General features: G+C 45.7%; 1 protein-coding gene across 1 annotated transcript; it reads right to left on the bottom strand.

The window, feature by feature from the left end:
• Positions 1–127: 127 nt before the first annotated feature.
• SBSPON (somatomedin B and thrombospondin type 1 domain containing) lies at positions 128–26,060 on the bottom strand. The gene is made up of 5 exons (XM_033126839.1): positions 25,745–26,060; positions 16,334–16,528; positions 8,348–8,438; positions 6,616–6,792; positions 128–4,887 (listed from the first exon to the last, which is right to left on the bottom strand). Exons 1-5 carry the CDS (start codon positions 25,956–25,958, stop codon positions 4,770–4,772), a joined length of 795 nt encoding a protein of 264 aa, XP_032982730.1. The 5' UTR covers positions 25,959–26,060; the 3' UTR covers positions 128–4,769.

Raw genomic sequence — 26,060 nt, 5'->3', positions numbered from 1 at the left:
TAATGCATCTTTTGGAGCAGAAATTAATACAAGACCTGGTCTTATATTTTATATTACATTATATCATATTACACCCAGTCTTATTTTAATGTAAGATCGGGTCTTCTATTAATGTTTGCTCTAAAAGACAGATTAGAGCTGATGGCCCGGCTAGGTCTTACTTCCGGGAAAACGCAGTAGTTCTAAATAATACATCTTTTGTGTAGGTGTCTGTACCTCCCACCTCAGGCAAGATACTGAACAGTTCCAGCGCCAGACCCCTCCCGTTGCCGCATCTCTTACATCATTCCTCCAACCCCTGGCAACCACCACTCTTTCATTTTGGTAAGGTGATTTGGTGTCTTTGCTTACTCCACTTGTGAGGACAGCAGCCCGTTATTTGGTGCAGCTTGATGGGGCCAGAGGGGTCAACGCAGACCTGTACTCCCAGAATTGTGGTTGTGTGTGTTGACCTGTCTGGCAGTTCCCTGACGGCTTAATTCAGAGGTTGGCCTTTGTTTTGCCCCTTCTGAACTCTCTGGGCTTTAAAAACAGGGCCTACAAGCTGCAGACAGACCAGAAGTCCTGGGGAGGAAGCTACATGGGGTAAGGAAGGGTTTTGAAGAACTCAAGAAAATCAGGGCACTAGAAGGCTGTGCACGTGCCCAGAACTGGACCGTCTCAGAAAAGACCTGGAGGCCCAACGCCTCCATCTTTGAACGCTCTCTGGGCAGCACACGTGCCGGGGGTGAAGGCTAAGGCCGCGTTGTAGGTGGCTGGCTAGGCATTGGCGTACCCCACCTCAGAGCCAGTCTGCACAGGCTGTGAGAATGTCCTGTTTTTGTGACTTGAGGCATTTAAGGAAATTCAATACTCTCTCTATTCTTTGCTATTTTTTTCTTTCACTCAGCATATGTCATATGTAACTGTAGCTTGTTCATTGTTATTTCTATACAGTAATGTGTTGTGTGATTATATCACAATTATTTACCTATTATGCCATTGGGCATTTGAGTTGTGGGAATAAATGATGACCGCTCAGAAATGAGAACAAACAGGCTGTTTACTCAGAGCTTGCTGTAGCCAGGGGGTCCATCACGAGCGATGGGCAGAGATTTATAGTGGGAAAGCTTTGGAGTGAAAACCAGAGAAGGCTCAGGCCAGCTCTGGCTGGAGGTTTTGGCATGAGGAAGCTGGGAGCTGGCCAGCCAGCAGCAGGCATCTTGTGTGCTTGTTTTGGCTTTCTCTAATTGGTTCTGAGTTGCAAGGATGTTGGCAGCCATCAACCATGTCCTGCCATTCTGGGGGCATTGCTGTAGTTTACCTCGGCGTCCTCCACGCTTGCTGCAGAGCTCGTGGGTCAGTTTGTCATACAAGGTCTGTCCGTTGTGGGTTTGTATTCAGGCTCTCAGAGTTGTTTCCAGTCAATGGCTGCAAGACTTTGCCCATTTAATACAGTGTGACACTAAGACTAATAACTCAAATAAACTGCAAAGTTAGGGATGATATTAAAACCCCTAGAGCACCCGTTTAAAAGAATACAGATACAGAGCCAATCGCTATTAAAAATTATTCAAATAATCCAAAAGAAAGCAAAAGGTGGGGGAAAGGGAAACAGAAGCAAATAAAACCGTAAGGATAAACAGAAAAAAACAATGGTACACCTGAATCCAACCACGTCAGTAATTAACATTAAAGGTAATAATGGTCTAAGCCAGAGGGTGGATAAACTTTCTGTAAAGGACCAGATACAGTATTTTAGACCTTGTGGGCCATTCGGTCTCTGTCAGCTCTGCTCGAAATTAGTCATAGACACAAATATATGAATGACTGGGTGTGACTATGTTCCAATAAAACTAGATTTACAAAAACAGACGACCAGCAAAATTTAGCCTGTGGTCTGCTGGCCCTTGCCTTTGAGTTCTAGGTTTTAAATTTCACGAATTTGTCTCCCAGGATGGGGGTTTTTAAAAAAATTCGTTGTTTGGTGCTTAGTGGGACCTCCCCACCACAGGAAGAATGGCTGCCACCTCTGATTCCACCTTCTTTTCTACATATTTTAAAAGGTATGGTCCCTCCATTCTGGTTTATCCATCAGTGGAATCCTATTTTCTTTCAGTCTTCAAAAAAGTTCTTCAAAATCTCGGGGCTGATTTCCACCCTTCCCCCTTCTCATCTGTTATGAACCTATTCTCTTTTGTAAATCCTGCAACCTCAGTGGGAAGGAAAGAGTGTTAACGTGTCCATGTCACCTTGATATTAAAAGAAATTTCCCTTTTCTCTCAATATGCTCTTCATCTGATGTGCTTCTACCTCAAGGCTTTGCTTTCTACATTAGCTTGCAGTCATATATATGAACTTTCACTAGAATATTCTTAGAAGGCAGAACCAGATTTATTTTGCCTCATTTTTGTGTATACCTAGAAAAGACAGCTAACTAAAAATTTTATGACAGAAGTAAACAACAAATTATTGCTTTCAACATTCTTGGATAAAAACATCCCAAGAAAGAACCTACAAAAAAATAGCGTGATTATAGTTCTTGTTCCTTTTTCTACTTTTTTTTTTTCACTTTTCTAAATGAGCACCATCCCTAATTTCTTTCCCCTTCTCTCCTGAGTGGGTGTATTTATTTTTGTTCTAATTACTTTCCACATGCACTTTTAAAAGTCGGTCGATTAAGTAATTCTAAGGTCCGTCACTCATTGCATATAGTGCATGTGAAAAGGACCCTAGCTCGAAGGTGCTTATTAAAAGAGAATTAAATACTTTGATATTTAACTTTGAAAATAAAAACTTTTGGTTCTTCATTAATCACTGGGACTACATCTTTCAGTTCTGAACTGTTTCCTTGGGCTTTCCTAGAATTAATAACAAGCATCTCAAAACCGTTATCTAATAGGTAAGTCAGCCAGCCTATGAAATTCTTCTCAAAAATAGAAATTCCAAAAATTGACTTCAATATGAAACTAATTAATGGCCAGGCACTAAAAATAAATGCATACAGTGAAAAATTGATTTTATGCAACTGAAATATGTTAAATGTTTTAACATATTGGAACCATAACTGCATCATAGTTTTATTGCTGTTAGTCAATTCTGAAGGGGTTTTTTTGTTTCGTTCTATTTTGGTGAGATTTTGTTTATTTGATCAATCCAGAACATTTGGGTATTTTCTAGTCAAACAAGTAAAAAGCTTTTTAAAATGTGTACAGAAAGTTTATTTACTAGTATAAAAATTTTAAGTCACATTGAAAATTCCCCAGGTATAGTTTCAAAACTCTTGATTTACAAACATCAGAAATGGTCTTCAAATGTTAATGCTGAACTATTAATTGAAGTTCTTAACTTTGATGAGACTCAAATTTTTTATTTATTAATTTCTGAAGAGTTTAATTTACCATAAAAACAACTCTTGACAGTTAAATGAATATATATATGGTCACAAATGTTGCTACTCTCAGCATTAAATATTGGGGGACTTTTCCATCCCTATGAAGCTTGCTATTGTCCTGTCATTAACATAAGTACTGAGAAATATATATTGTAGTAAATCATTTGTTAGTGAATAATATTTTATACAAATGAAACTGAGGGAATTTCATATAGTTTAAATATTAAGATTCAATTCTCCAAAGAAACTATCTTGAATTTAAAATTTATTTCAAAAAATGCAAAGGGCTTAGCTTTTACAGCACAGTTTTACGCATAGTCAAGCTTTTCACTGAAGCTGAGTTCTGGATGAGAAGCCGAAATTGGCTCTATGGCTGCCTTACAGAATGACTTGTCATCCCAGATCCTTAAACAAGCCACTTTGTCTCCGGTTCACTGATTTTCCAATCATAAAAATAAGGAGACTAATACTTCTCTGCGTGTATGTGTGTGAGATCATAGCATTTGTAATAAAATTTCTACCTTCTGTAATCTATGCTTTTGCCTTCTACCCCAAACAAGGAAATGTATGCTCTAGAAAAAAGCAGTAAGTTTACTTCAACTAAACTTAACATCGGACTCCAAAAGATTATTTTAGTCAGCTCCAGGCTTCAGCCTTGGAAATAATCTTAGATGCTAATGCTGGTAGAATTTTCATAATTAAAGCAATTCTTCCATTCATGGCTGCCAAAATTTGTCTTCATGGAAAGTATAACATTTAAAGGGACTCATTGGCCTTGAATGAACATTTGCTCTTTTCAATTAACTGAATACTTGCAAAAAAATATTATTAGCATAGCTGTTGAGTTTTTTATTACAAAATGCTTACTAAATCTTAAACAACTTGTCCTGTGGAAAGTTATTTGTGACAATTTGCTTGAAATTAATTATTTCAGAATTTGTGCACTAATCTATGGGGAAGGTATGTGTGAAAGTGTACATATATCTGCACACATCCTTCAAGCAAGAAGTTCTGAAGGTTACAGAATAGCAAGAAAAAAATGCAAGATTCAAAGTGTGGATACCCTTACATGACAACTTATTCACCAATAAATGCACCATGTTGTAGTAATTGTGGTGCAAACAGACACCAGTTGAATGAGAGGATTCTATATGGAAGGTCAGAACACAAAACCACAGGAGTCTTAAGGGTGGGTTCTCAACTCAGTAAAAATAAAAATAAAGGTGCTCTGTTTCTTGAGAACCAGACCCTAAATTTTCTTTCTCCACTTCAGAGTGTGGCAATGACGTGTTCAGGAACTCAGCCAAACAGGTTTGGAAGGTTTCTGAAGCATTGAACATGACTTGGTAACATTTAGCCTGTTTACAAACACATTTTGAAATATTTACCTCGCAATCTATATGAAAATGAAACTGTGAACAGCTGGACAAGAACACTGGTCTACTCGCCGAACTTTTTTCCAAGTCCCTTGACATCGAGGATTGCCAATTGCTTGCCAATGGAGAGTTTGATTCCTGAAACAATATTTTGGAAATGTTACACTAAACGCAAACCAAAGAAAGTTCAAATTTATAAAATTATACATTGAAGTTTTCTGAAAAAGAACATGATTATCATACATAGAGTTTTGGAGAACACTGTAAATGAGAATTTAAAAAAATGATCACAAACTGAGTTTTACTTCTTTGGGTTCTAACAATTCAAGTTATCAATTAATCCCTGTTTGAGAACACTCATGCTGAAAGAGTAGTCTGAAGTCCCTGTATTCATTTCCTGTCACTTGATGTAAATATATGAAGTGCTACATAAAGGATAATGGCTTCCTGTTTTACATGTATTTAAATTAGAGGGGTCTGAACCAAATAATCTCTTATAATCCTTTCCAACTCTTTGATTCCATAATGAAAAAAAATGGGAGAAGTGGAAAGAGCAAAGCCAGATTATTGAAATTATTATTTAGAGTCACTGAATTTCAGCCAGGGCTTAAGGTACTTTATGGGTACAAATTAATTTATAAGTTCATTTAAAGTCAAATTATAGATGAGGTATTCAGAAAAATAATAAGTCTAAATATTAGGTTTCTATTTCATATGAATTCCTTACCCACTTTACTGTTCATATGGTGTACTCAATAGAGGCTGGTAAGCACAAGTGACTAATAAACGTAAATTCAAGTCATTAAACATTAAAATATACTGTGGGAATAATGAGTACCTGGAAAGGTCCATATTTTCCTTTTAATCTGTATTTTGACCAGTTCCATCTGACATGCTTAAAACCATAATCCATGCCCAGCACGAAGACTATCCTTTTCTTATACTGTTAGCAGATTTAACTGATAAATGAGTACAGGACTGGAATAGCTTTTCATGGTGGTAAAATGTTTTCAACACTCAATTTTTTTTGGACAGTCTAGATTTCTGTAGGTTTATGACCCTGCAAAGCTGAGCCCGCCACTATCTCAGTCATGACTTCTATGACCACCCCATGAGCGGACATTCTGAAACTGCGGGGCATGTATCATCTGGGCAGGGATTACCACGACCCGTGGGGCAAAGCCAGCCCACCCCCTGCTTTTGTGGAGTCTATGAGTTAAGAAAGATTTTCAGGTTTTTGAAGAGTTGAAAGAAAATCAAGAGAATATGAAAATTATTTTAAATTCGAGTCTTAGTGTCCATTAATACAGTATTATTAGAACAAAGCCAAACTCATCAGTTTACGTAATGCCTATGTCTGCTTTCGTGGTAACGCTGGTAGGGTTGAGTGCCAGTGACCATATAGCCCTCAAAGTCAAAAATATCTGTCATCCAGACCTTTACAGAAAACATTTGCTGACCCATCACTTAGGAGATTGTTTAAAATCCATCCCCAAAGATTCTGGTTCAGGTGGGGCTCAGAAATTTGCATATTCTTAATCATCATCCCAAGATACTCTGACTCATGTCTTCGGAGCACTGCTTTGGAGCGCTGAGTCTTTGGTGGTCATTTGGGAGCTTGGTCTGAACCCCCGTCTCCAAATTCACCCACTCGTCTCTGGTATAGAGCCCAAGTCTCACAGTGTGAACTGGGCCCTGGAGTCCGCAATGGCTAGCCGGAAGGTTCTCCTCACTTACTGTTTTGACTCCCCAAGTCGTGCCTCGATAGGCTACACACTGGTCAGCTGTTCAGGACATGGAGAGGAGAGGACAGCTCTCTCCCAATGAGGAACAAGAAAAGTCCATCAACCCATCTCCCTCCCTTACCCGTCAGAGTCCAGGCCATCTCCGGAACAGCGAAGGCTCACAGAGTTCATAGCTGGAGGCTGACAATCGACACACACCGTGTACCCCTCTCGGAGGTACTGCATCCAGCGAGTCAGGGGTCGGTTTTCCAGTGCACAGTGATGAGTCAATGACTCGGTCTTGAACTCCATACAGTATCTAGAGCAAAAGAGGAACAGTTTCACTCACTGTAATGAGAGGTGGCCTAACGCTATAGAAAGTCTTAGGAAGCTCGTCCTCCCCAAGGACATCGGACAGATGAGAGGAAGTAATACAGGGCATTTTCACAGGTCACATCCGTCACGCATCCGTCACGGAATGCCTGCTAAAGTCTCTCATTTGCTGTACTGTGACGACGTCCAGAAGACAACTACACAGAAGCTTGGGGCTCTTTTTTAATCTGAGATCGAATTGCCTGGTCAACATGAATTTGCAGAAATTTGGATATCGTGTATCTGTCTAGTCTGACCACCAAAGTGTACGTACAAAAGCACGTTTCAGTAGGAAACTAGGCCATGATAACTTTGCAGATATTTTGATGAATTATATACATGCAACAAGAACTTGCCTTGTATCTGAGAACACGTGAGTCCCAATAGGGCTTATCTGTGATGCCCAGGCCAGCACCCAAGCTTTTCTGCCCCACAGATGTTCCCAGGGGCCTTTCCTACACTGCCCACCCAGCTCAGCTGCGTGACCTGCTGTAATGAGTTTTTTGACTTGAAGTCAAGCATCAAAATTATATCGGGCATCACAAACAGAAGAAAAATGGGAAGCTAGGACATGTTTTTCTGTGACAGACTACTGTCACCTTTTATTGAGCTATGGACAACTACATGTGATGAGACTGAGGGCCCCAGGTACGGGTGACCATTTCAGAGTCTTGTTCTTGAAAACAACACAATTTTACAATTCTTCAGGGAAACAAAACATAGTAAAAACCCTGCATGTTGCATTTTAGCTTCTAACTATGCTAAAATGGGCTTTTTTTTTTAAAGCATAGAATTATGAGCTATATAACAGGTTAGTGGAAAGTGTTTGGAGAGTCTGCTTCAAAGATCTTTAACAGTGGTAGGTATCATTTATTGGGTATCTTAAGGTATTAAGGTAGGGAATTTTATGATGCAACTTCAGTCAACTTCACACAGCGTAATCATCTCTTCCATGATATTTTCTAATGAAATTCTCATAACAACCCCATGTAGTAAGTATTCGCATGCTCATTTTTTAAGAAGTGGCTGATAAGTGGCAGTGAGGGGATTTGAACATGCAGCCATCTGGTATCCCTTTTGTGACAACAGAAGAGTGGCTTTGTAGCGAGCACGGAGGTTGCTGCCAGCCTGTGCTATGAGGTCTTGCTAGAACTCCAGAGCTCAGGTGTGGGCCACTGTCAAATTCACCAAGCAGACATGGTACTGGAGTGCATGGTCCCATAAAAACCCTTCGTGTGACTGACAATCTCACTCATTTTCATATAGCGTGTTTCTTCTTGGGGAACAGACCTCAGAGACAGATAAATCTTCATAGCTCCCCAGAAACAGCGAGGGAACAAGTACTTTCCCGACTCTGTTTAAGTGTCATGTTTTACCCAAAGTCAATGAACAGAAGTAACAGCACACCCGTCACCCCAAGGTGACCTTTGTGGAATGATTCGACCATACCAGTGGCAAAACGTAAATTAAAATAACAAACAAACAGCAAAACACCAAATTACCCGGTATCCTCCGTGACTGTTGACCACTGTGGGGAGGCAGCGTGTCTTGTTCTCTCCTTGTTGAATGCGGAGGTAGTTATAAAGGCCGGGACTAGAAAAGGAGAATGGGGTTGAACACATGTAGCCAAAAGTACCCAGGCTGACGTTTCCCAAACCGGCTTTCAAGTCTGTCCGAAGCCCTCCATTTCTCAGTGCAAAGGTCTGTGACACAGCACCAGGGAGCTGAAACAAGGCCAACCTACAGTGTCCGCAGAACTCAAGTGGATAAAGATTTCTGAGCACACTGATGAGTAGGGAGGGGGCTGCAGAACTTGGACAGGTGGGCTTGTCTGCAGTAATAACACTATAAAGTAAGGAGGAGAACCAGGAAGAACAACCGAGAGGAAATCACAAAAAGGTGGGGGGAGGGAAACCAAGGGAAAAAGTGAGGTAATAGAGAAAAGGACAGGATAGTTTTTAAAATGAAAGGTAGAGAAATAGAGAAGAAAAGGGGAAAAGGAAGAATAAAGTAAAAGAATAGAAGGGAGAGAGAGAAGGAAGGAAGGAAGGAAAGAGGAAGAAGGCAAAAGAGAGAAAAGGGCCTAGAAGGAGGACAAGAAGATGACCAGAGAGAGAGGAAATGAGAATGGGGGACAAAAGAAAGCAAAGGAAGGAAGTGCGAGTGCTTCCCTGGTCAATAACCACAGCCTAGAAGCTTCGCTGCCAACCACATAGCGCAGGTGGAGCTGCCCGATGCCATGCCCACCTGGGGAAGGAGAGTCCCAGTGGTCCTCTCCTCGTCCTGTCCTCCCCACACCTTACCCCAGCCCTGACGGTGGGAGAAGAGAAAAGGAGGCAGGAATTTGTTCCTCCTACCTCTGCTCCTTCTGTAATTGTATTTTACTGGTGTGTCTCTCCTTCTATTTCATCTCTAAGTCCAGGAAGGAACCTGTCTCTCTGCATGGCACCTCTTGATTCCACTCTGCGGTCAACTCAAAGAAGACAGGGTTTTGCCTTGTTCATCAGTGTAGCCATTACACACTTAAGTGGTGTGCAATGGGTCGATGAGTGGATGAATAAAGTCCCAAAGTGCCACCAAGGGGCACAGGTCCTACTTCCTTCCCTGTGGTGTTGTGTTCTTGTACTGAGACTTGCAGCTGAAATGGCTCAACAATCCTTCCTCCCTTTCATTTCAGAAACTGGACCAACCGAGGAAGGGTATTGGCTTCTGGACACCAAAGCCATCACCAACAGGAACAAAGTGGCAGGAGGGTACCGGATGCACAATTGATGCTTCCAGCCGATACGCTCATGTTACCTGGCTCCTTACTACCACAAGATGGCGAGCCTAATTCTGTTTTAGATTTTCTTAATGAAGAGACATTTTTATATTACGAGGGAATCTGAGTCAAGAGTGGCTTAATACCTGGTAGCCACTTGCTCCTAAGAGGTGCAGGTATTCGTCTCATACGGTCTGGTGCCTCATCTCTCCAGTATGAAGTACCCACCTCTTACGTAAGCCCTAGGCTCTTCCTTGCTGCACTAACATGTTTAATTGTTTCCAGAAGAGAACATGTCACGCTTTCTAAATGCGACTGTAGCTTTTGAACTTCCAAACTCCATGGACAGAATCAAAAAGAACAAGTGGATTCATGTACACGATGATCCGTTTCTGTTTCTCTTAGACCTAATTAGCAGAAACACAAACATCTGAAGTGTTTCGGTTTTCCCCTGGCCTGTTTTCATTTCTGCTCTTCTGACGCATTTATGTATTTATTCACAAAGTAAAGAAGGCACGGACTGCGAAATCCACGTAGCATTATACCAAACTATAAAATTTTCACAGTGTCTTTCTTTAGCACAACACATTTACCTGAACTCCTAATTTGTACTGCGTGTATTATCATAGAAGTTCAAAGGCTTCCACGCTTCATGCACAGCTGGGGGGTGGGGAACGAGGTTAGGAAGTAGAGGGCAAGTATATGATTATAGCTGCTGATATCAAAATCCTAAGAAAACGTCTTATAATAAAAGCTAACAATTATGTCCTTCTAAGTTTCCTGTCACAAAGCGGAGCCCTTTTCATGTCTTAACTCGTTTCATTCTCACAACAGCCCTCTGAAATCGATCTTATTATCTGCCCACAGAGGCTCCCAGAAGTTAAATGAAGGGAAAATAAGTAGTAAAGGACTGAGTAAGGGCCCCAACACAGAAGATAGCTTCTGTTTTTTTAACACCTACTAATCATGGTCAGTGGCAAGCCTCTGTGCTTACGACCCATCCTGAAACCAGGCCAGTAACCCAGGGCCTCGTCCCCTGAGTGTCCTGTCCCCTCGGCCCCAGCTCGGTTGGTGGCACATTCTCCTGAGAGGGCGCCTGCCCCCCTCACATGGGTCCTCAGTAAACAGACTAGCAGCCAGATCTCCTGGAGGTTTCGGAACCAGCCCCACTTTTTAATCTCCCCCACAAATTTAATTTTCACTAAAGAGTGGCAAGTAATTTAGAAATAATTTTTGTCTCCAGTCCCACTTCTGCTTATGTGTGGAAGCCCGTCGCTACATGCCCGGGACAAAAACTCAATAAATGTGGGTTCCACCTCCTTTCCCCTCCTGGCAACAATATTCAAATGTAACAGATTCTTTGTGTACAGGCCATATGCCAACTTTTCTGGCATCCTGTCAGCCTACCATGGTTTGGTTTTACCACTTCCACTTCTCAAAGCGTGGCACTGCACATACTGACTTTGAACCTGGAATTAAATTTGCTTTGAGAATTTCTTAAAGCCCTCCGACACAATGGGGGTTTCACAATAGCCCGTGTAGAGCCACTGGTCTGTGGATAGACAGTAAAATAGAACAGAAAGAAAATTTGACAAATAACACCAGCCTGGAAGCATACAGTTTAGAGCACACATTGATTTCCTTGTAGGAGGAAAACGCGGATAAGCAATTGTCAGTATGTGCAACAAATACAATCATATGGCTTTTTGGATTTGTTTTATGATAAAAATATAGTCAAGATATGCGTTAAATGAAACAGGAAAATGCAAGAGCTACTTGATCCCTAAAAAGAGTGCTTCCGTGATCATGTTTTATTCACTGGCCTCACAGGACCTTTATATTTCTACATAGCGTTACCAGAAGCTGTATTTGCAAATTTAGCTCTAATGACAACAATTGACAGCAAAACAATACCAAGTGTAGGGTGGGACCCACAGGATTCAGAGCCACGAGATCCAGGTTTAAATTCTGTTAGCTCTTCCTTCCGAATGTTGTCACCTCTGAGCTCCAGTGTCCTCCTGTGTGAACCAAGGATAATGACACTGTCCCATCTCCACACCAGGCAGCATGACGGTCCCCCAAAGATATCCATGTCCTAATCCCCAGAACCTGTGAATATGTTCTGTTACGCGGCAAAGACGAAAGGTTGCTACTCGGTTGACCTTAAAATAGGGAGATTATCCAGCATTATCCAGGTGGGCCCCATGTGATCACAGGGGTCCTTCCAAGTGTGGGGGGGAAGGAGTCAGAAGAGAGTCCTAGGAAGAGGTGACCATAGAAGAAAGGCGCAGAGAGATGCAGTGTCGCTGGCTGTGCAGATGGACGAGGAGGCCATGAGCCAGGAATGCGGGAAACGTACAGAAGCTGGAAGAGGCAAGGATGCGGATTCTCCCCCAGAGCCTCCAGGAAGGAACCCAGCCCTGCCGACAAATTGATTTAAACCAGGGAGACCCCGTGTCTGACTTCTGACTACAGAACTACAAGGTAGTGCATTTCTGTTGCTTGAGTCACTAAGTGTGTGGTCGTTGGTTCCTCTTTCTGAGGTACTGACAAAAAGGTAATAATCAATCGAACCTACACCCTTGGTGTCTTCCTCTAGCACATGCTTTCTGACAGTGAATGAGTGAACCTCTTCATTTTCGTGTCCCTGGCCGTTTTGCGAGGCTGGGAATTTCCCAATCCATCCAGTCCTGGTTCCATAGGGATGAGCAGTTCTATCCTCCATCTATCCCTTTGCTTTCCTGTTGGACTATGAGCAGCAAGAAATCTCCCCAACTAAATATCCAAGTTCATCGCTTACAAGTTTTACTTCCCACATACCCGCAGGACACAATTCCTCTAAGCTTTCTGCCCCCATAACAAGGGTCCCCTTTGTGCCCTGAAAAGGTGAGGGAACGAACTCCCCCCTGGAGCCTTCAGGAAGCAGCACAGGCCTGCTGACTCGCTTGATTTTAGTCCAATGAGACCTGCATTGGATCTCCATCCCACAGCACGGTAGGATAACAAATGTATGTTGTTTTCAGCCACTAATTTGTTACAGCAGCCATAGCAGTCTCATACACTGTCTTACAGGGCTGCCATGACGACCGAATCAATAAGGTCTAGAAAGCTCTCAGCACACCAGTGTGAGAGGTTAGTGTGCCATGTGTGTCACAAGGGCACCTGCTCTGTGCACGGGGAGTCTGGTGGGGGCGGGGGGTAGGAACAGGTACACAGGTGACCACGCAGCAGGACTGAGCCCCAGAGTGAGGGGTACCCCTTTTCCGGGCTCCCTCACCAACCTGCACAGCCTTCCCTCACAGCCCTCACTTACCACTCTGAGTTCTAACTGGGACGAGGCTCCCACTCAAGTTGGAATCTCCAAAACCCAGCACAGTGCGGTTATGTAGCAGATGCCCAGAGAGTCTCAATGAAATACATAAGCGAAGGTCCAGGGCCCAGGGTGAAACCGGCGCTGGGCGGCCCAGAGAACCCACCACCCTGCCTTTGCACGTTCCTGTCTCTCGTTTCCCTCACGTTGTCCCCAAGTTGTTCATCCTTTTCCAACATGCATGTCACAAAACAGTGGTGACATAGTGAGATGCCCCTTGGAAAAAAGGGTCATTTAACCAAGTAAAGTGGGGAAACATTCCATATCGTCTCCCTCTGGTAGAATGAAGATGCTTGTTAGCATTACAAAGAGAAGTTCTTTGGGAGAGAAAATTGTCTGGCTGATGGACCTCACGATTTTCCTGATTCCGCCCCTTCTTTGCACTTTGGGAACTTCTGCCTCCAGGGAGGTGTCACTTAAGTGACCCAGCTATGAAGCAGGGAGCTGAGGAAAGAACTGGGTTCGTGCTTGGGGCAGCGCAGCGGTTTGGGACATCAGTAAGCATCACATCCCCCTGGAGGCCCTGCTCCAAGCAGAGGGCTGGGCCCCACTGCAGCGATTGTGGGTCTGGGTGGGGCCCGAGGAACTTGCATTTCCAACACATTCCCAGGTGAGGCCACAGGTGCTGGTCCGGAACCACACTTTAGGAACCACCAAACTGGAATATTCAAGGGGTCCTTCCTCCCTGACAGTTTGTGACAGGGGTCAACATTTCCAAGGTACTCCAATAGGAAAGGGAATCTCAGGGACCAAAGTCAGGGCTGCATATGCCTGTGGGCCTGCCCAAGTAACGATTTCTTCCTCTCTTCCCAAACTGGGAAATTGTGCTTGGCCTTATTGTGAAAGGAGACCATTAAGTAGAGCTATCTCCTGCTGGTGTTATACCAGAATTGCTAAAACCTTCTGGGTGTCACAGAAGAAAACTACTGCTTCTTCAAATCTTCTTAGTGGTTTGCTGAGAGGGGTCATCAGAGAGGTAATTTGGGAACATGGGACATTTGGTGGCAGGGAGGTCTGTGGGCTTCATGCAGTCAGAGGACAGAGGGGTGGACATCTCCAAGCAGAGAAGGGAGCCCCCGCGACCAATATGTGGGCCCATGTTGCATACCTCCCTCTTCAATGACCTCCCTGTCCCCAGTCCTAGGACCTGAATCGTCTTGTTATAAAGAGACCCAGGGCTGGGAAGGGGTCTGAAACAGCCTGGTGGAACACTCCAGAACTACGTTCTAGCAGCCAAACTCTGTAAATGAATGGAGCCGTGGCTTTTCCTGATAGATCGACTCTAACTTGGAAGGGTCATAAAGAACATCAATAATGTCCTACGGTAGCTTCCTTCTGAGCCTTTTCTGCAGTGTTTCTGCAGAGCTCAGGAGCTGCATGTGATTCTGTTCTGTGAGCCTTTCTCTGAGCACTCAAGTGCCGAGAGCTTGCAGTGACTGCCACGTCTGTGAGAGGTTTCCACTCTGGCCCTGCCGTTCGCCACTCCATTACCAGGGGGATCTTTTCAAATCACAGATCTGACCCTATCAGCCCCTGCAGAAAAAAAACCCCAGCGGTTTTCCAGGGCTCTTAAGAGAAAGACCAAAACCCTAACCAGGGAGCTCGGAAGCCCTGCATGGAAGGAGTATCAGCTCTCTCACGGCCAGCCTCAGTCTCTGCTCGCCACACCCAGGTCTTCCTCCAGCTTCTCCAGTGGGCCTTGCGTTTCCCCCTATGTTGTATTAGGTTGGTGCAAAAGTAATTGCGGCTTAAAAGGTTAAAAATAATTGCAAAACCCGCAATTACTTTTGCACCAACCTAATATATGAATGAGCCAAAACGTGGCCCCTAGGGTGTTTGTTTCCCCACAGCAGGCTGAGACCTGTTAGTTCCAAAGCTTACTGGCACCAAAGTCAAATTTTTATACATACGATTATTATAAAAATAGCCAAACAGGCAGATTTTTAGCTATTTAGCCCTGGCCTGCTTTGTAGACACTGTGAAACTACATCCAACATCTGCTGGCTGTTGATCAACTAAAGCCTTGTACTCATGATACCCCAAGCTACTATGGCCTTTGCCCTTTGCAGCTCTGTGACTCTGAGACCCCTGGCCTCAGCTGACATCACCTAGACACATAAGCCTCCCCCCTCTGGACTGTGGTCCTCACACCACGACCTCTCATGCACCCCTGCTCCAGTACCACCCAGTACAGCTGGTGTGTTACTGCCTCTCAGGGTCCCCTGGTTTTCCCAGATCAGCCTCTATTTATGGTTCACCACACTGGTCTGTCTGCCTGCACAGCTCTGTGTTTCTCAGCCTCATCCCCAATACCCCAGGAAGTCCTTCCCCTCCCCACCTCTCCCCCAAGACCCGGGGAAACCAACTCAACGCACACTCATAGCTCCACACCCCTCTCACGGGGTCAGTACCAGCAGCTGCACCAAATTGCCGCTGTAATTGTCTGAGATGAATTTCCTAGGATTACCCAGTGACCTTCTTGACGGTGAGCTACATGACGCAGGCTCCCCGTCCGTCCACTTGTCTCATCATTGCAACCCTGGCAGCCAGCCAGTGCCTGGCATGAAGCAGACTCTAGATAACATATTTGTGTGTGGAATGGGGAAAGGAACAAAATGGCTTGACGAGGGTCACGTTGACATGCAATCTTCCAGGCTCCCAGGAAACACACAGGGTCTCTGCTATCCTGAGGATCAGGGTTTTCCTCTATCAGATTCCATCCAGATCAATGCACCAGCACTGGCCTTTCTCTTTATTTCTTTGTGAGCTTCCTGGGGCTCCCCACTCATTCATGAGGACAACCGCTGGCCCCTCCATTGGCCGGGGCACAACCAGACTGCTCTTTTCAAATCACAAATCGGATCACGTCAGCCCAGATCCAGGTGGCGTGAGAGGCGAGGTAGCTGTTTTAAGAGAATCAGTCTATCGCTGTTCAGGAATTTATAATGGTTCTACTATTTTCACACGGATGTGAGTGTCGATGTTTACACAGGAATCGCAGTGAAGGGTAAAAATCGAGTTCTCCTTATTGGACAGTCACTACCCTGCGTGAAACGTCAAGAGCCTGCCTAAAGCCCTCTGTGGCCAGCTGGACGGAGTTTGCTAAAAACTGCTGAGCGGTGCACAAGGAGAAGAGGCCACCACTGGGTTATAAGCACAGGGAGGGAATAGAAGGGACTGGGGACATTTAGGCAGCTGACCGGTGACTCCTTTATCAAGCGTTTCCTGAGCTCCTTATCTACTCCCGGGAGACTGGCCCTTCCCACTCCCTGCAGCGCATGCAGCTTGCCCTGCACAGCACCTGGCCTTTCAGGGGACCAACAGATGGAAACGCAGCACCCATGCAAACCTCCGTACCGAAGGCGTGCCCGCAGGCCTGGCCCTGCGGCGTCGTGTACTCCAGGCAGCCGGCTCTCTCTTCCAGGGCCGGGCAGGGCGCCCCGCCGTTCCGCGGCTCCTGCTGCACCAGGCGCCTCCGCACGCGGGCCATGGGCTTGCACTGGGCTGCACAGCCGCTCCAGGGGCTCCACTCCCCCACGATGCACGGGCGAGCTGAAAAACAGTACCAAGGGACGCTCACAGCAAACCCAGCAGCCTGCCAGGCTGCTCCCCACCACGTGGGAGGTGGCGTCCAGCCCACAGGATCTGAGCTTTGACTGGGCCCTGCCTCCGCAGGGTCCAGGTGACATTGATTCCACTGCCCGGACGAAGACGGTTAGCTGATTATCACGTACCTGTCAGTGGAGGGTGGAAGTTTCCGGATCAGGAAGGTGGGTCTGAGCCAGCGACACACCCCAGTAAAGAGACAGAGGCCTCAGGCTATTTCCTCATACTCCCCTGCTTAGATCAGATCTTCGCCCTGGTGTTTCCTTGATTTTAACTTCCCCCTCCCCTGGCCAGAACGTTTTTTATTGTAGCAGTACTACATGTTGTAGAAAACGTAAAGGAAAAAAACAAACGTTTAAAAAAAATGAACTTCACCCGCCAAAGACCCCACCACCTGCCCAAGTCAAGGCCACGCCAAGGGACCCCTACGCTGGAGTCAGCTCTTGGGGGCTCAGTCTCATGTCAGAGACTCAAAAATTACGAGAGCTGGAGTTTAGAGATGAACAGCCAGGCCTCACAGAGCTCGTGGTCACCATGAAAGGGCAGAACCAGGGCAAGAGTCTGGCCAACAATTCCCCGGCGGTGACTGTAAAACCAATGTGGCTGACATTTAACTGTCCCATTTAAAGTCCTAGCGAGTCTTTTCAAAGGACTGGAACGAGTTTTTTAATCGAATTATTTCAATATTTGGAATTGGATAGAAGACAAGGACAGAAAGACAGAAGACAGACCTCTGCACGAGAGGACCACAGGCTTTCTTTCCTCGCCAAACCTGTATCACCTCTTTCCCTAGATCACTCTCATGCTTTCGTACAGAATCTTCATCAAGGAAGCACCTTAACTTCTTGGAAATCTTCTGATCGTATTTGAAAACTCATTTGTACCTCTGAGCACACTCTAGTTTAGGGTTCACGGCTTGTGGACGGTGTATCATTTGGCAGCACATAGCTTCCTCAGACATAAAAACGGTCACATGCAACATAGACTATATGTCACTAATTCAAAAATTCCAAACTTTTAAAATGTTGTTATCAACCACCTGAGAATTCACAGGTATCGCATGACTCATAGGTCAACTACCTAAAGAGGCAAAACTGAGCCACGTCAGAGTTCCTTCCCAATCTCCTCCCTGCAGACATCCTTTGGAAACTCGGTAACAGGTCACTTCCTGCTCTTGTCATCTCTCGTTGACCCTTCCCTGTTCATTTTCAGAATCCCATGATGTAACTGGCCTGTAGCACTGAAAGGCATTTAAAGAGACTGTCAGGCTAGGATCTGGTTGAAAAGGACTCCTCTGGCCTTAATTCTTTCGACAGCTCTCTTCCCCACCCAAATCTCTTCATCTCGGAGTCTAGCTAGTTCTGCCCTGACGTTTTGGACTTAAACAACACTTAATGATACACTTTTTTAAAAATACACTTGTTTCAAGGATTAACATTCGGCATCACAATAAAATGAAATGTGCCATGGCGCTAACTCAGAATTTAGTAATATGACCTCGGGTTACACTCTATCCATGTGGTAAAAGATGACATCGGGGACAGTTTTCTGAATTTAGTCTCCCAGTACTTCTTCAACCTTTGTGCCTGTCCAATGTGTGGTTCTTTTATTTGGTTGCGTGCACAGCGCAAATCCTCAAGTCACAGGATCATTGGATCAGCTGTTGTTCCCATTTGGTTCCAGTTTGTCCCTGGCAAAAAGCTACGTCCCGTTTTCACGATGCATGACTTTAATAGTCTCATCAAGAGAGTCAGAACGCTCTGGCCCTGAAGAATAACGTCTCAATGTCTGCAGGGTAAGTCAGAAGGAAAAACAAAGTTCACATGGAAATACAGGGTTCACGTAGAGGCAAAAGGTGTTCCACAAAATATTTTGAGTTGGAAGATTAGTCTGAGGTATTTATTCCCATTCTGTGGGAAACAAATCTATTCTTGATGAACGTGAGCTTTTGATGATTTAGATTGTAAATCATCATAGGTCACACGCAATCTTCGGTCGTGGAGGTTAGGGGAAGTAGGGAAACTTCTGACAGATTTATTACCACGAGTCCTATCTGACAGCTGCATGACACTAACTTCCTTTTGAACGATTCCATGAGTATTCTTGTCCCCTTCCCAGGAAGATTATCTAATTTGCATCGACATAGAGCACCTCAAAATATTCTTTCTTAAAATCTGACTTTCTCAATTTTCACTTTCCACTTGCTGTTCTGGGGCCTGACAGACGGTTACCTACTGAGCAGAGTGATCACCTTTGACTCCCAGCTTGTCACCGCTTCCTGATGTCTGGAGAGTTAGGACATGATGACATCATCCTACTTATTGAAGGGGACAGAAGCCTAGATTTCATGGGTGCCAGGAAGCTTGGCAAGCCCTTTTTGCTCTCCTCCGTGTTTGTTTCAACACAATGCAATGTGCAGGTTGAGTTTCCCCAGAAGCAAATTCTGAGACACAGATCTGAATGCAAGTAATTTATTTAAGAGGTGATCCCAAGAAGCGTAACGAGAGAATGGGGAGCACAGACAGGAAGGAGACATGGAATAGAGACCAGGGATATGAAGCAGATACCCAAGTTCCTGCTTCAGGCCCAGTGGGCACCTCTGGCTCCCAGCTCAGTGGGAAGTGAGATAATCTAAAGTGTGACGAATTATCAAGTCCTTCCTGGTATGCTAGCTAGTTCCCCGTCCTCACGAGCTTTCTGTGATAGATGTCCCTACCACAGCCCCAGGGAGAAAGGCCCAGAATAGGAAAGTAAGTTACACATTTCAGGAATGAATTTACACAACACAAGAGTAGGGTATATGTTTGCCTGCTCTAACAGGGTATCTAGTCATAGCCAGCCACATACAATTACCTGAAAAGATGTACCACTGACTTTATTTTCTTTTTTAATAAATGGCCTTTGAAACTCCCTCAGTGGTTTGCCACTGAATTTGGAATGAAATTCAAACTCCCTGCCGTGTGTGACTGGCCTGGGCTGGCCCGTCCACTCCCACCTGGAACCGTCACCCCACTACCTCTGTGCCAAGCTCCAGCCATGCTGGCTTCCTGACCTCTTGAAAACACCCAAATTCTTTCACCCTCTCCTTTGTTGTATGTTTGCTCGGCCAGTTCCTCCCACACTGGGCATGGCTGGGTTCGACCCATCCTTTAGGTCCCAGATGAATTATTTTCTCCTCAGAGAGTCTTTCTCTGGCCAGCTTCGTTCAGCTGTCTCCCAGCATCCCCTTACACACCCCTCAAAATCATTTCCTCTCCGACCTCAGTGTTCTTTGCCTTCTAGCAACTCCATGATTCATAATTCCTTTGTGATTTTTTTTTTTTTTTTGGTTTATTGCTGCTGAGTTTTTCATTTCATGCCTAGTGCTTGGCACGTGGTAGGTGCTCACAAAATATTGTTGAATGAATGAATAAAATGGCATTGGGCAAGCTCTTCCTCCTTCATAAATAATGTTCTACATTGAAGCAGACTCTGGTCTGCTTATCTCATGAGTTAGAAGCCAAAGCACTGACGGAAGCTCCAGAGTGGGAAGAAAAGCCGGTGAAAGGAGAGGAGCAAAACCAGAAGTTCCCATAGCCAACACGAGGGAATTCTTAGCCTGGCCCAGAGCTGTCTGCACTCTCCTTGCCATGGCTGCCCCAAAGGGTCTGTGCCTTCAGGTGAGGTAGATCTGGCTGCTCCTGACAGCCACGAGTCCTCCACATCCTGTTTAGTCCATTTATGTCTCCTGCCAGTACCACATCTCGAATGCAACAAGCTTCTTTCATGTCATCATCTGCAGCATGCAATGGTATTTCCTTTTATTTGAGCCAAATTTCCCTCACACAAGAATTTCAGAATATGGTGCAAAAACATATCTCCGTTGATCTTATCTGTGCCACTCAGGAACTTACTGTTTCAGGAGGTCCCCTTTCCTCCAGCACAGACTTTTCAGGTTGAATACTCCAGCTTTCGGATCCATCTTTCTATAGACCCTTCCCCTCTCAGAATGACCACTGGACTCAGCCTTGGAGTGTTGTGGCAGCCAGAACCACACACACTATTCTCAGTCTTTAGGTACCAAAGGGTAATTTTTAAAAATGGTTTTCTAATGCTTTTCTTGATGGAGCCAAATATAAGCATGCGTACACACACACACACACACACACACACACACACACACACACACACACACAAACACACACACACAGCAACAAACAGCTGATACCAGAAATAGAGTTTGGATTACTTCTCCCTAATGGGGGGCCTTGCTCTTATTCTCATGTGGCATCTCCTCGGTTGATCACAGACTCTCAAGCATTCCCGTTTGCATCTGACCCTGCCTGCATGGCTGTCTGCCGCCTCCAAATTTAAGGCCACCCACGCACGATCCAGTGCCTTGTCCCTCACACTGTCAAGTTCAGATAGTCCTAATCATTCCCAAGGAAATATTCTTTTTACACTTTACTCACAGCAGGACTATTTACACATGGCTGTTGCTTTCTGACATTCCATGGAAGGAAAAGAAAGCCCCTTTATCCACACGCACACGCATCTCACAATTTCAAATGTATATTATCCGCCTTTTGAACCTTGCCAAAACTCCTCTAAAAGTCAAACGAGACTATGTTGCCCAAGTGCCTGTTTAGCCCCTGAAAAAACCTCCAATAAAATGATTAAGTATTTTTTTTTCCTCTTGCAGAAACCATGTTATCTGGCCCCCAGTACGGTTTGTTTTGTTTTGTTTTGTTTTTTCTTTCAAGACATTAACTGGACAAGTTGCATGAAATGCTAGCAAGACAATGAAATGGGCTGCCTCATTAGAAAAATGGAATTTTACACACCATAGAAACCCAGGAAAGAAAGGAGATGCAAATCAAAAAGATAACGATGCTTTTTCTGGACAAGTAAGTTTCCAGGTGAGTTTTTGTTTTTTTCTTTTGTGGCTTTCCATATTTTCCAAATTTTCTGCAGCATAGCTTTTGTAGTCAAGGAAGGAAAATGTTATTTTTAAAAGGACATGTGGAAACGCCCCAGCTGGCAGTGCCCTCTGACACCACAGAGAACAGCCCCTCGGTGGAATGACTGCTCACATTGTTTTGACAAACGTTATCAAGTGACACCACAGTAGCCATCAGGGGACTGCAAAGAGGAACAGGACACATTTTGCCCTTGAGCACACAGTCATGGAAGACTCATCCACTCTGCCAGTGTTTATCTGGGGTCTACCCTGCAAAGTACACAGCTTCTCATAAAGCCTCATTTCTCTGAGGCAATACAAACGTAATGTTTAACCATGTGGGCTCTGGATCTGGGTTCAAATCCTGGGTTCAAATGTCGCGTCTTCACTTATTAGTGGTGTGACTTTGGACGAATTGCCTAATCTCTAACCTCCTGGTGCCATACCTCATTTTATTGCGTTTCACTTTCCTGTGCTTCACAGTTGTTGCTTTTTTTTTTTTTTACGTATTGAAGGCAAGACCCTCCACCAGCAAAAACATTATGACTTGCTCTATCGCGATACTCGCTTTATTGCGGTGGTCTGGAGCTAAACCCGCCATACACTGAGGTATGCCTGTAACCTCAGCAGGTTGTGAGACAAAAGTAAGTTTAGAGCTGTGAGGTGCCTGTGAGAGGGCCTGGCCTGGAGCCAGTGCTGGGGAAGCCTTGGCAACTCTTCCCTCCTTGACTGCACACCCAGGGCTGCAGCCAAGTTCTGCATGATGAATCCTGGTGCCAGGCCTTGCTCGTTTTTTTCTGCAGAGACAGAGGCAGGGGAAGCCACATGCGGTCTCTCAGTCACTCTGGCTCCAGTAAAGCCTCCACTTTCTAAATCATCATAGATTGGGACATCATTCCCTTGGGTGAGTTTTGGAGCCCATCTTTTTAAGGATGGTGCCCCTTCTTCCTCCAGCTATGACATCAGAGATTTTGGCCAGTTGGTTTCCTAGATGTCCCATAAATCTAGATGAGACTGACCCATCTAGGCTACTCAGTTTTTGTCCCTCTCCACTTGGGTTAATGATACCTCTTTCCTAACGTTGTTCATCCAAGATCTAATGCAAACAACTGTTTCTATGATCTTAGAATGCAGACTCCAGGAACCCAGCTGAAACTGGGAGGCTCTGTGCCTGAGAAGCAGGTTTTCCAAGAAGTTCTCCCAGGGCGGGTCACTTGGATCTGTCCCCCTCCTCTGCTTCGCCCCTTCCCCCCCAGTCCCTGATCAGGCCAATGGTGAATTTTCTATTCTTTTTGGGGGGTGGGGGAGGATGTATGAAAATATGTGATTGGTACTGAAACCCATGGGAATTTATGAGATATGAAACCCATAATGGGAATTTATGAGATAATTAGGTTCAGAACAGATTTTTTTTTTAAATGGCAGCTTAGTAATTCTATAGATCCACTAATATATTTTTATTTTGAGTGAGTGAAAAATAACTATCTATTTAGAAAAAGAGATTCCGGTATTTTATCTTTTAGTCACACCCCCCCAAAAAATGCACTTATCAAGATGAAAAAATCAGAAGGAACAGAAGTAAGGCATGTTTAGTTCTGACACAGTTCCATTTTCTGTTCACATTTAATGTCACTGCAGCCAAAAAGGCTTCAGGCAGCATCGATGGGTAACATAGCATTGGGTAAGGAGGAGATGAGATTCTAAGAGGCAGAACGGGGTATCCGTGCTGCCGAGCTTTGATTTAGCTGGAAATAAATCATAACCCTGCATTAGCACAAACAGATGTGGCTGGTGGCAGCTTGAAATCAGGCAGCCGTGGGTTCAGCGCTCACTCCCCGGCCCATTCGTGGTAACTTAGTAATGGGAGAGCCCCTGGCAGCCTCAGTTCCTGTAAAATGCTAATACGGGCCAACCCGACCTCCCCCAAACCCCAAAGTCAGCTCCTTTGTGACAGTCGTCCAGGGCTGAGGACACAGAGCACCTCAGCTCCAACCTGCCCTTCACTCACCCTCAACTCTGAGGTGCCAGCAGGCTCAGTCTCCCCAAAGTGCCCAGCTTCCAACTGTCTCTATTTTCTTCCTCCCTTCCAAAAAACCAAAGCACTCTAGGTGCAGAGAATTTGCCAACATGGAGTCTTTTCTATCCCGCCGTCTGCTGCTAAGCTAGATTTCTGTCTCAGTCCTCCCAGAGATGGCAAGGTCATCCCCCATCTTCTGCCATCCCTTACCCAACAAATCCCCACTCCAAAATGACAGGCTCTTTGTTTTAATGTGTCTACTTCCTGGACTGAAAAGAAGGGATTTATTTCTGACCAAATCAAGACTTGGAGGATTCTGCAACTCCTCATAGCGCTGTTAGGCCTCACTAGAAAGCCAGTTTTTCTCAGCTTGCTCTCCTTGTCTGTGCTTGAATCGCTCCATGTCTAGCTACATTCACTATCCTGTTCTCCAGCTTAGCCTCAGGGCCTAGCCTAGCACCTGGCACAAAAGGCTGACACCCACAACCAGTGATGCTTTCCTCCTAGAATTCCCTTCCCCTTCTAGAGACCTCTAGTTCATTCTCTGGGACTAGACTGCCCAGCACTTCCTCTGGTCTTCTGAGTTTTTCCTTTCTAGCATCCCAGGTCCTTTGTTTAGGCACTAAGCGTGCTGCAAGTGGTTTTGCATGTGTGACTATGAACTTCTCGGGCGCAGAGACTGTGCCCTCACCATCTTTGTGTCACTGTGCTTGCCATGGTCTGGGGGACATTATCTGAACTACGGGAATTCTGTACTTCCCTTTAACATGTAGGTAAATCCCTCGCGTGGGAGGGTTGAGTGGGAGAGGCTACCACAGTGGACAGGGTGTACCTGAGTGACCCAAGTAACTGAGGAAAACAGGGGTTTGGGTAGCTGCCTGAGGAGGGGGCTGAGGACAGCTGGGCCGAGGGCACTGCATTTCCTAACTGACTCTTCACCTTACTTTAGTAGCAAAAGCTCCTGGCCATGGAGCAGGAAAGTGAAAGAAGTTTATCAAAAAGAAAATCAATATTCGTAGGTAAATCATTAACTTTCCATCAAGGTCCAAAAAAAATCTTAATGTGTATCAACTGTGTTCTTTCAGCAGCAGGCCTGGCTGACCATCCTGCCGTGGGCTCCTGGCCTCTTCCCGCAGAACAGAGGCAGGAGGCGAGCTGCCCTCTCCCAGGCACCCAGCCCTGCTGGTTACTCTCCCGGGAAGATGTGAGGATCCCACACGGAGATCCTTCAGGTCAAACCCTAACAGCTGCGTGGCGTTGGGGGTGATGCGATTAAGGGGGGGGGGTGCCCAGCTACTTCTATTTCAGGAGCTGGCTTCTCTCAGGTGCATCTCCTTCTTCAGAACTGTCCTCACCATTTCCCTTTTAATTTAATTAAATCCTCATTTATTGAGCCCATACCAGGGGCTGTGATACTGTGGGAAATTTAAGGATGAAAAAGACTGACCCGAAAGGGAAACCAGCAAGATTAACACGCAGTAAGATCCCTGAGATAAAAATCTTTATCAAGCTATATAGATAAAACTGAATTCAAAGAACAGAGGGAACCCTTTTTTGTGAGGAAGGGGCTCTATCCACAGGCTGGAGTCTGGAGGCGAGGACAACTGTGCTCCTTCAAGAACTTGAACTGCGAGAGAAAGTACTCCCCGCCCCCACCACCCCTGCCCGAGGAGCAAGCCCTCGGCACAAAGTGGACCATTACACATTCCTTCTCTCGTCACCCTTCACAGAGCCCTTAAGATCCCTGAGGATTAACAGGATGGAAGGAGTGGAGCCTGACCCAGGGGCGGGTCCTGGAACCTGTCAGTGCCATCTCTCCAGGCTGGAGGTGGCCCTATCACGCTAGAGTTCCTGAGAGGACTAATTCATCCAGCAGAAGTGAGCTGCACCCCTCCAGAAAGTGCTCCAGCACTTTCCATCCAGGCTCTGGTGGGAGGGATGCTTTGGAGAGGTATGTCTAGATGGAAGGGGGCTGGAGAGGCCTAGGATAAAGAGTCTGGGGTGCACATAGACCGAGGGAGCTGGAAGACCCTGGACAGATGGAGCTGGTGTACCTGGACGGAAGGGGCTGGGGTGGACCGGGATTGAGGGACTGGCCCCACCACGACAGAAGGGGCTGGAGGGTGCCTGGTCCTTGGTGTGGGACTCTGTCCCTTGGCTGCAGGCTAATGGCCGGTGCCCCCCCCCCCTTGGCCCCGCCACCCACCTGGACACGCCCTGGTGTAGTCGAAGCAGCAGTCCCCGGTGAGGAGGCAGGCTTGGTCACAGAAGCACGTCCCGTAGACCCTGTCCAGCCTCCAGCCTCGGGCAAAGCAGGAGGCGTCCCGGCCGGGGCAGCAGCGCCCAGCCTCAGTGCAGCCTGCCAGGGCGCCGGGCCACAGCCGCGCCAGCGCGCACAGCGCCAGCCACAGGGTCCTCATGACCAGCGCTCCCGCGGCGCCGGTGACGCCGCAGACCTTGGAAACCAGTTCTGTGCGCCTCCGACGGCGGCAGCCGGGAAGCTGCGGGTGGCTCTGCGCGCG

Source organism: Rhinolophus ferrumequinum, chromosome 14 (genome assembly GCF_004115265.2).
Source record: "Rhinolophus ferrumequinum isolate MPI-CBG mRhiFer1 chromosome 14, mRhiFer1_v1.p, whole genome shotgun sequence".
In the NCBI taxonomy this organism is placed as follows: domain Eukaryota; kingdom Metazoa; phylum Chordata; class Mammalia; order Chiroptera; family Rhinolophidae; genus Rhinolophus; species Rhinolophus ferrumequinum.
The sequence above is the reverse complement of the archived record's forward strand: the minus strand, read 5'-3'. Positions and strand labels throughout refer to the sequence as shown.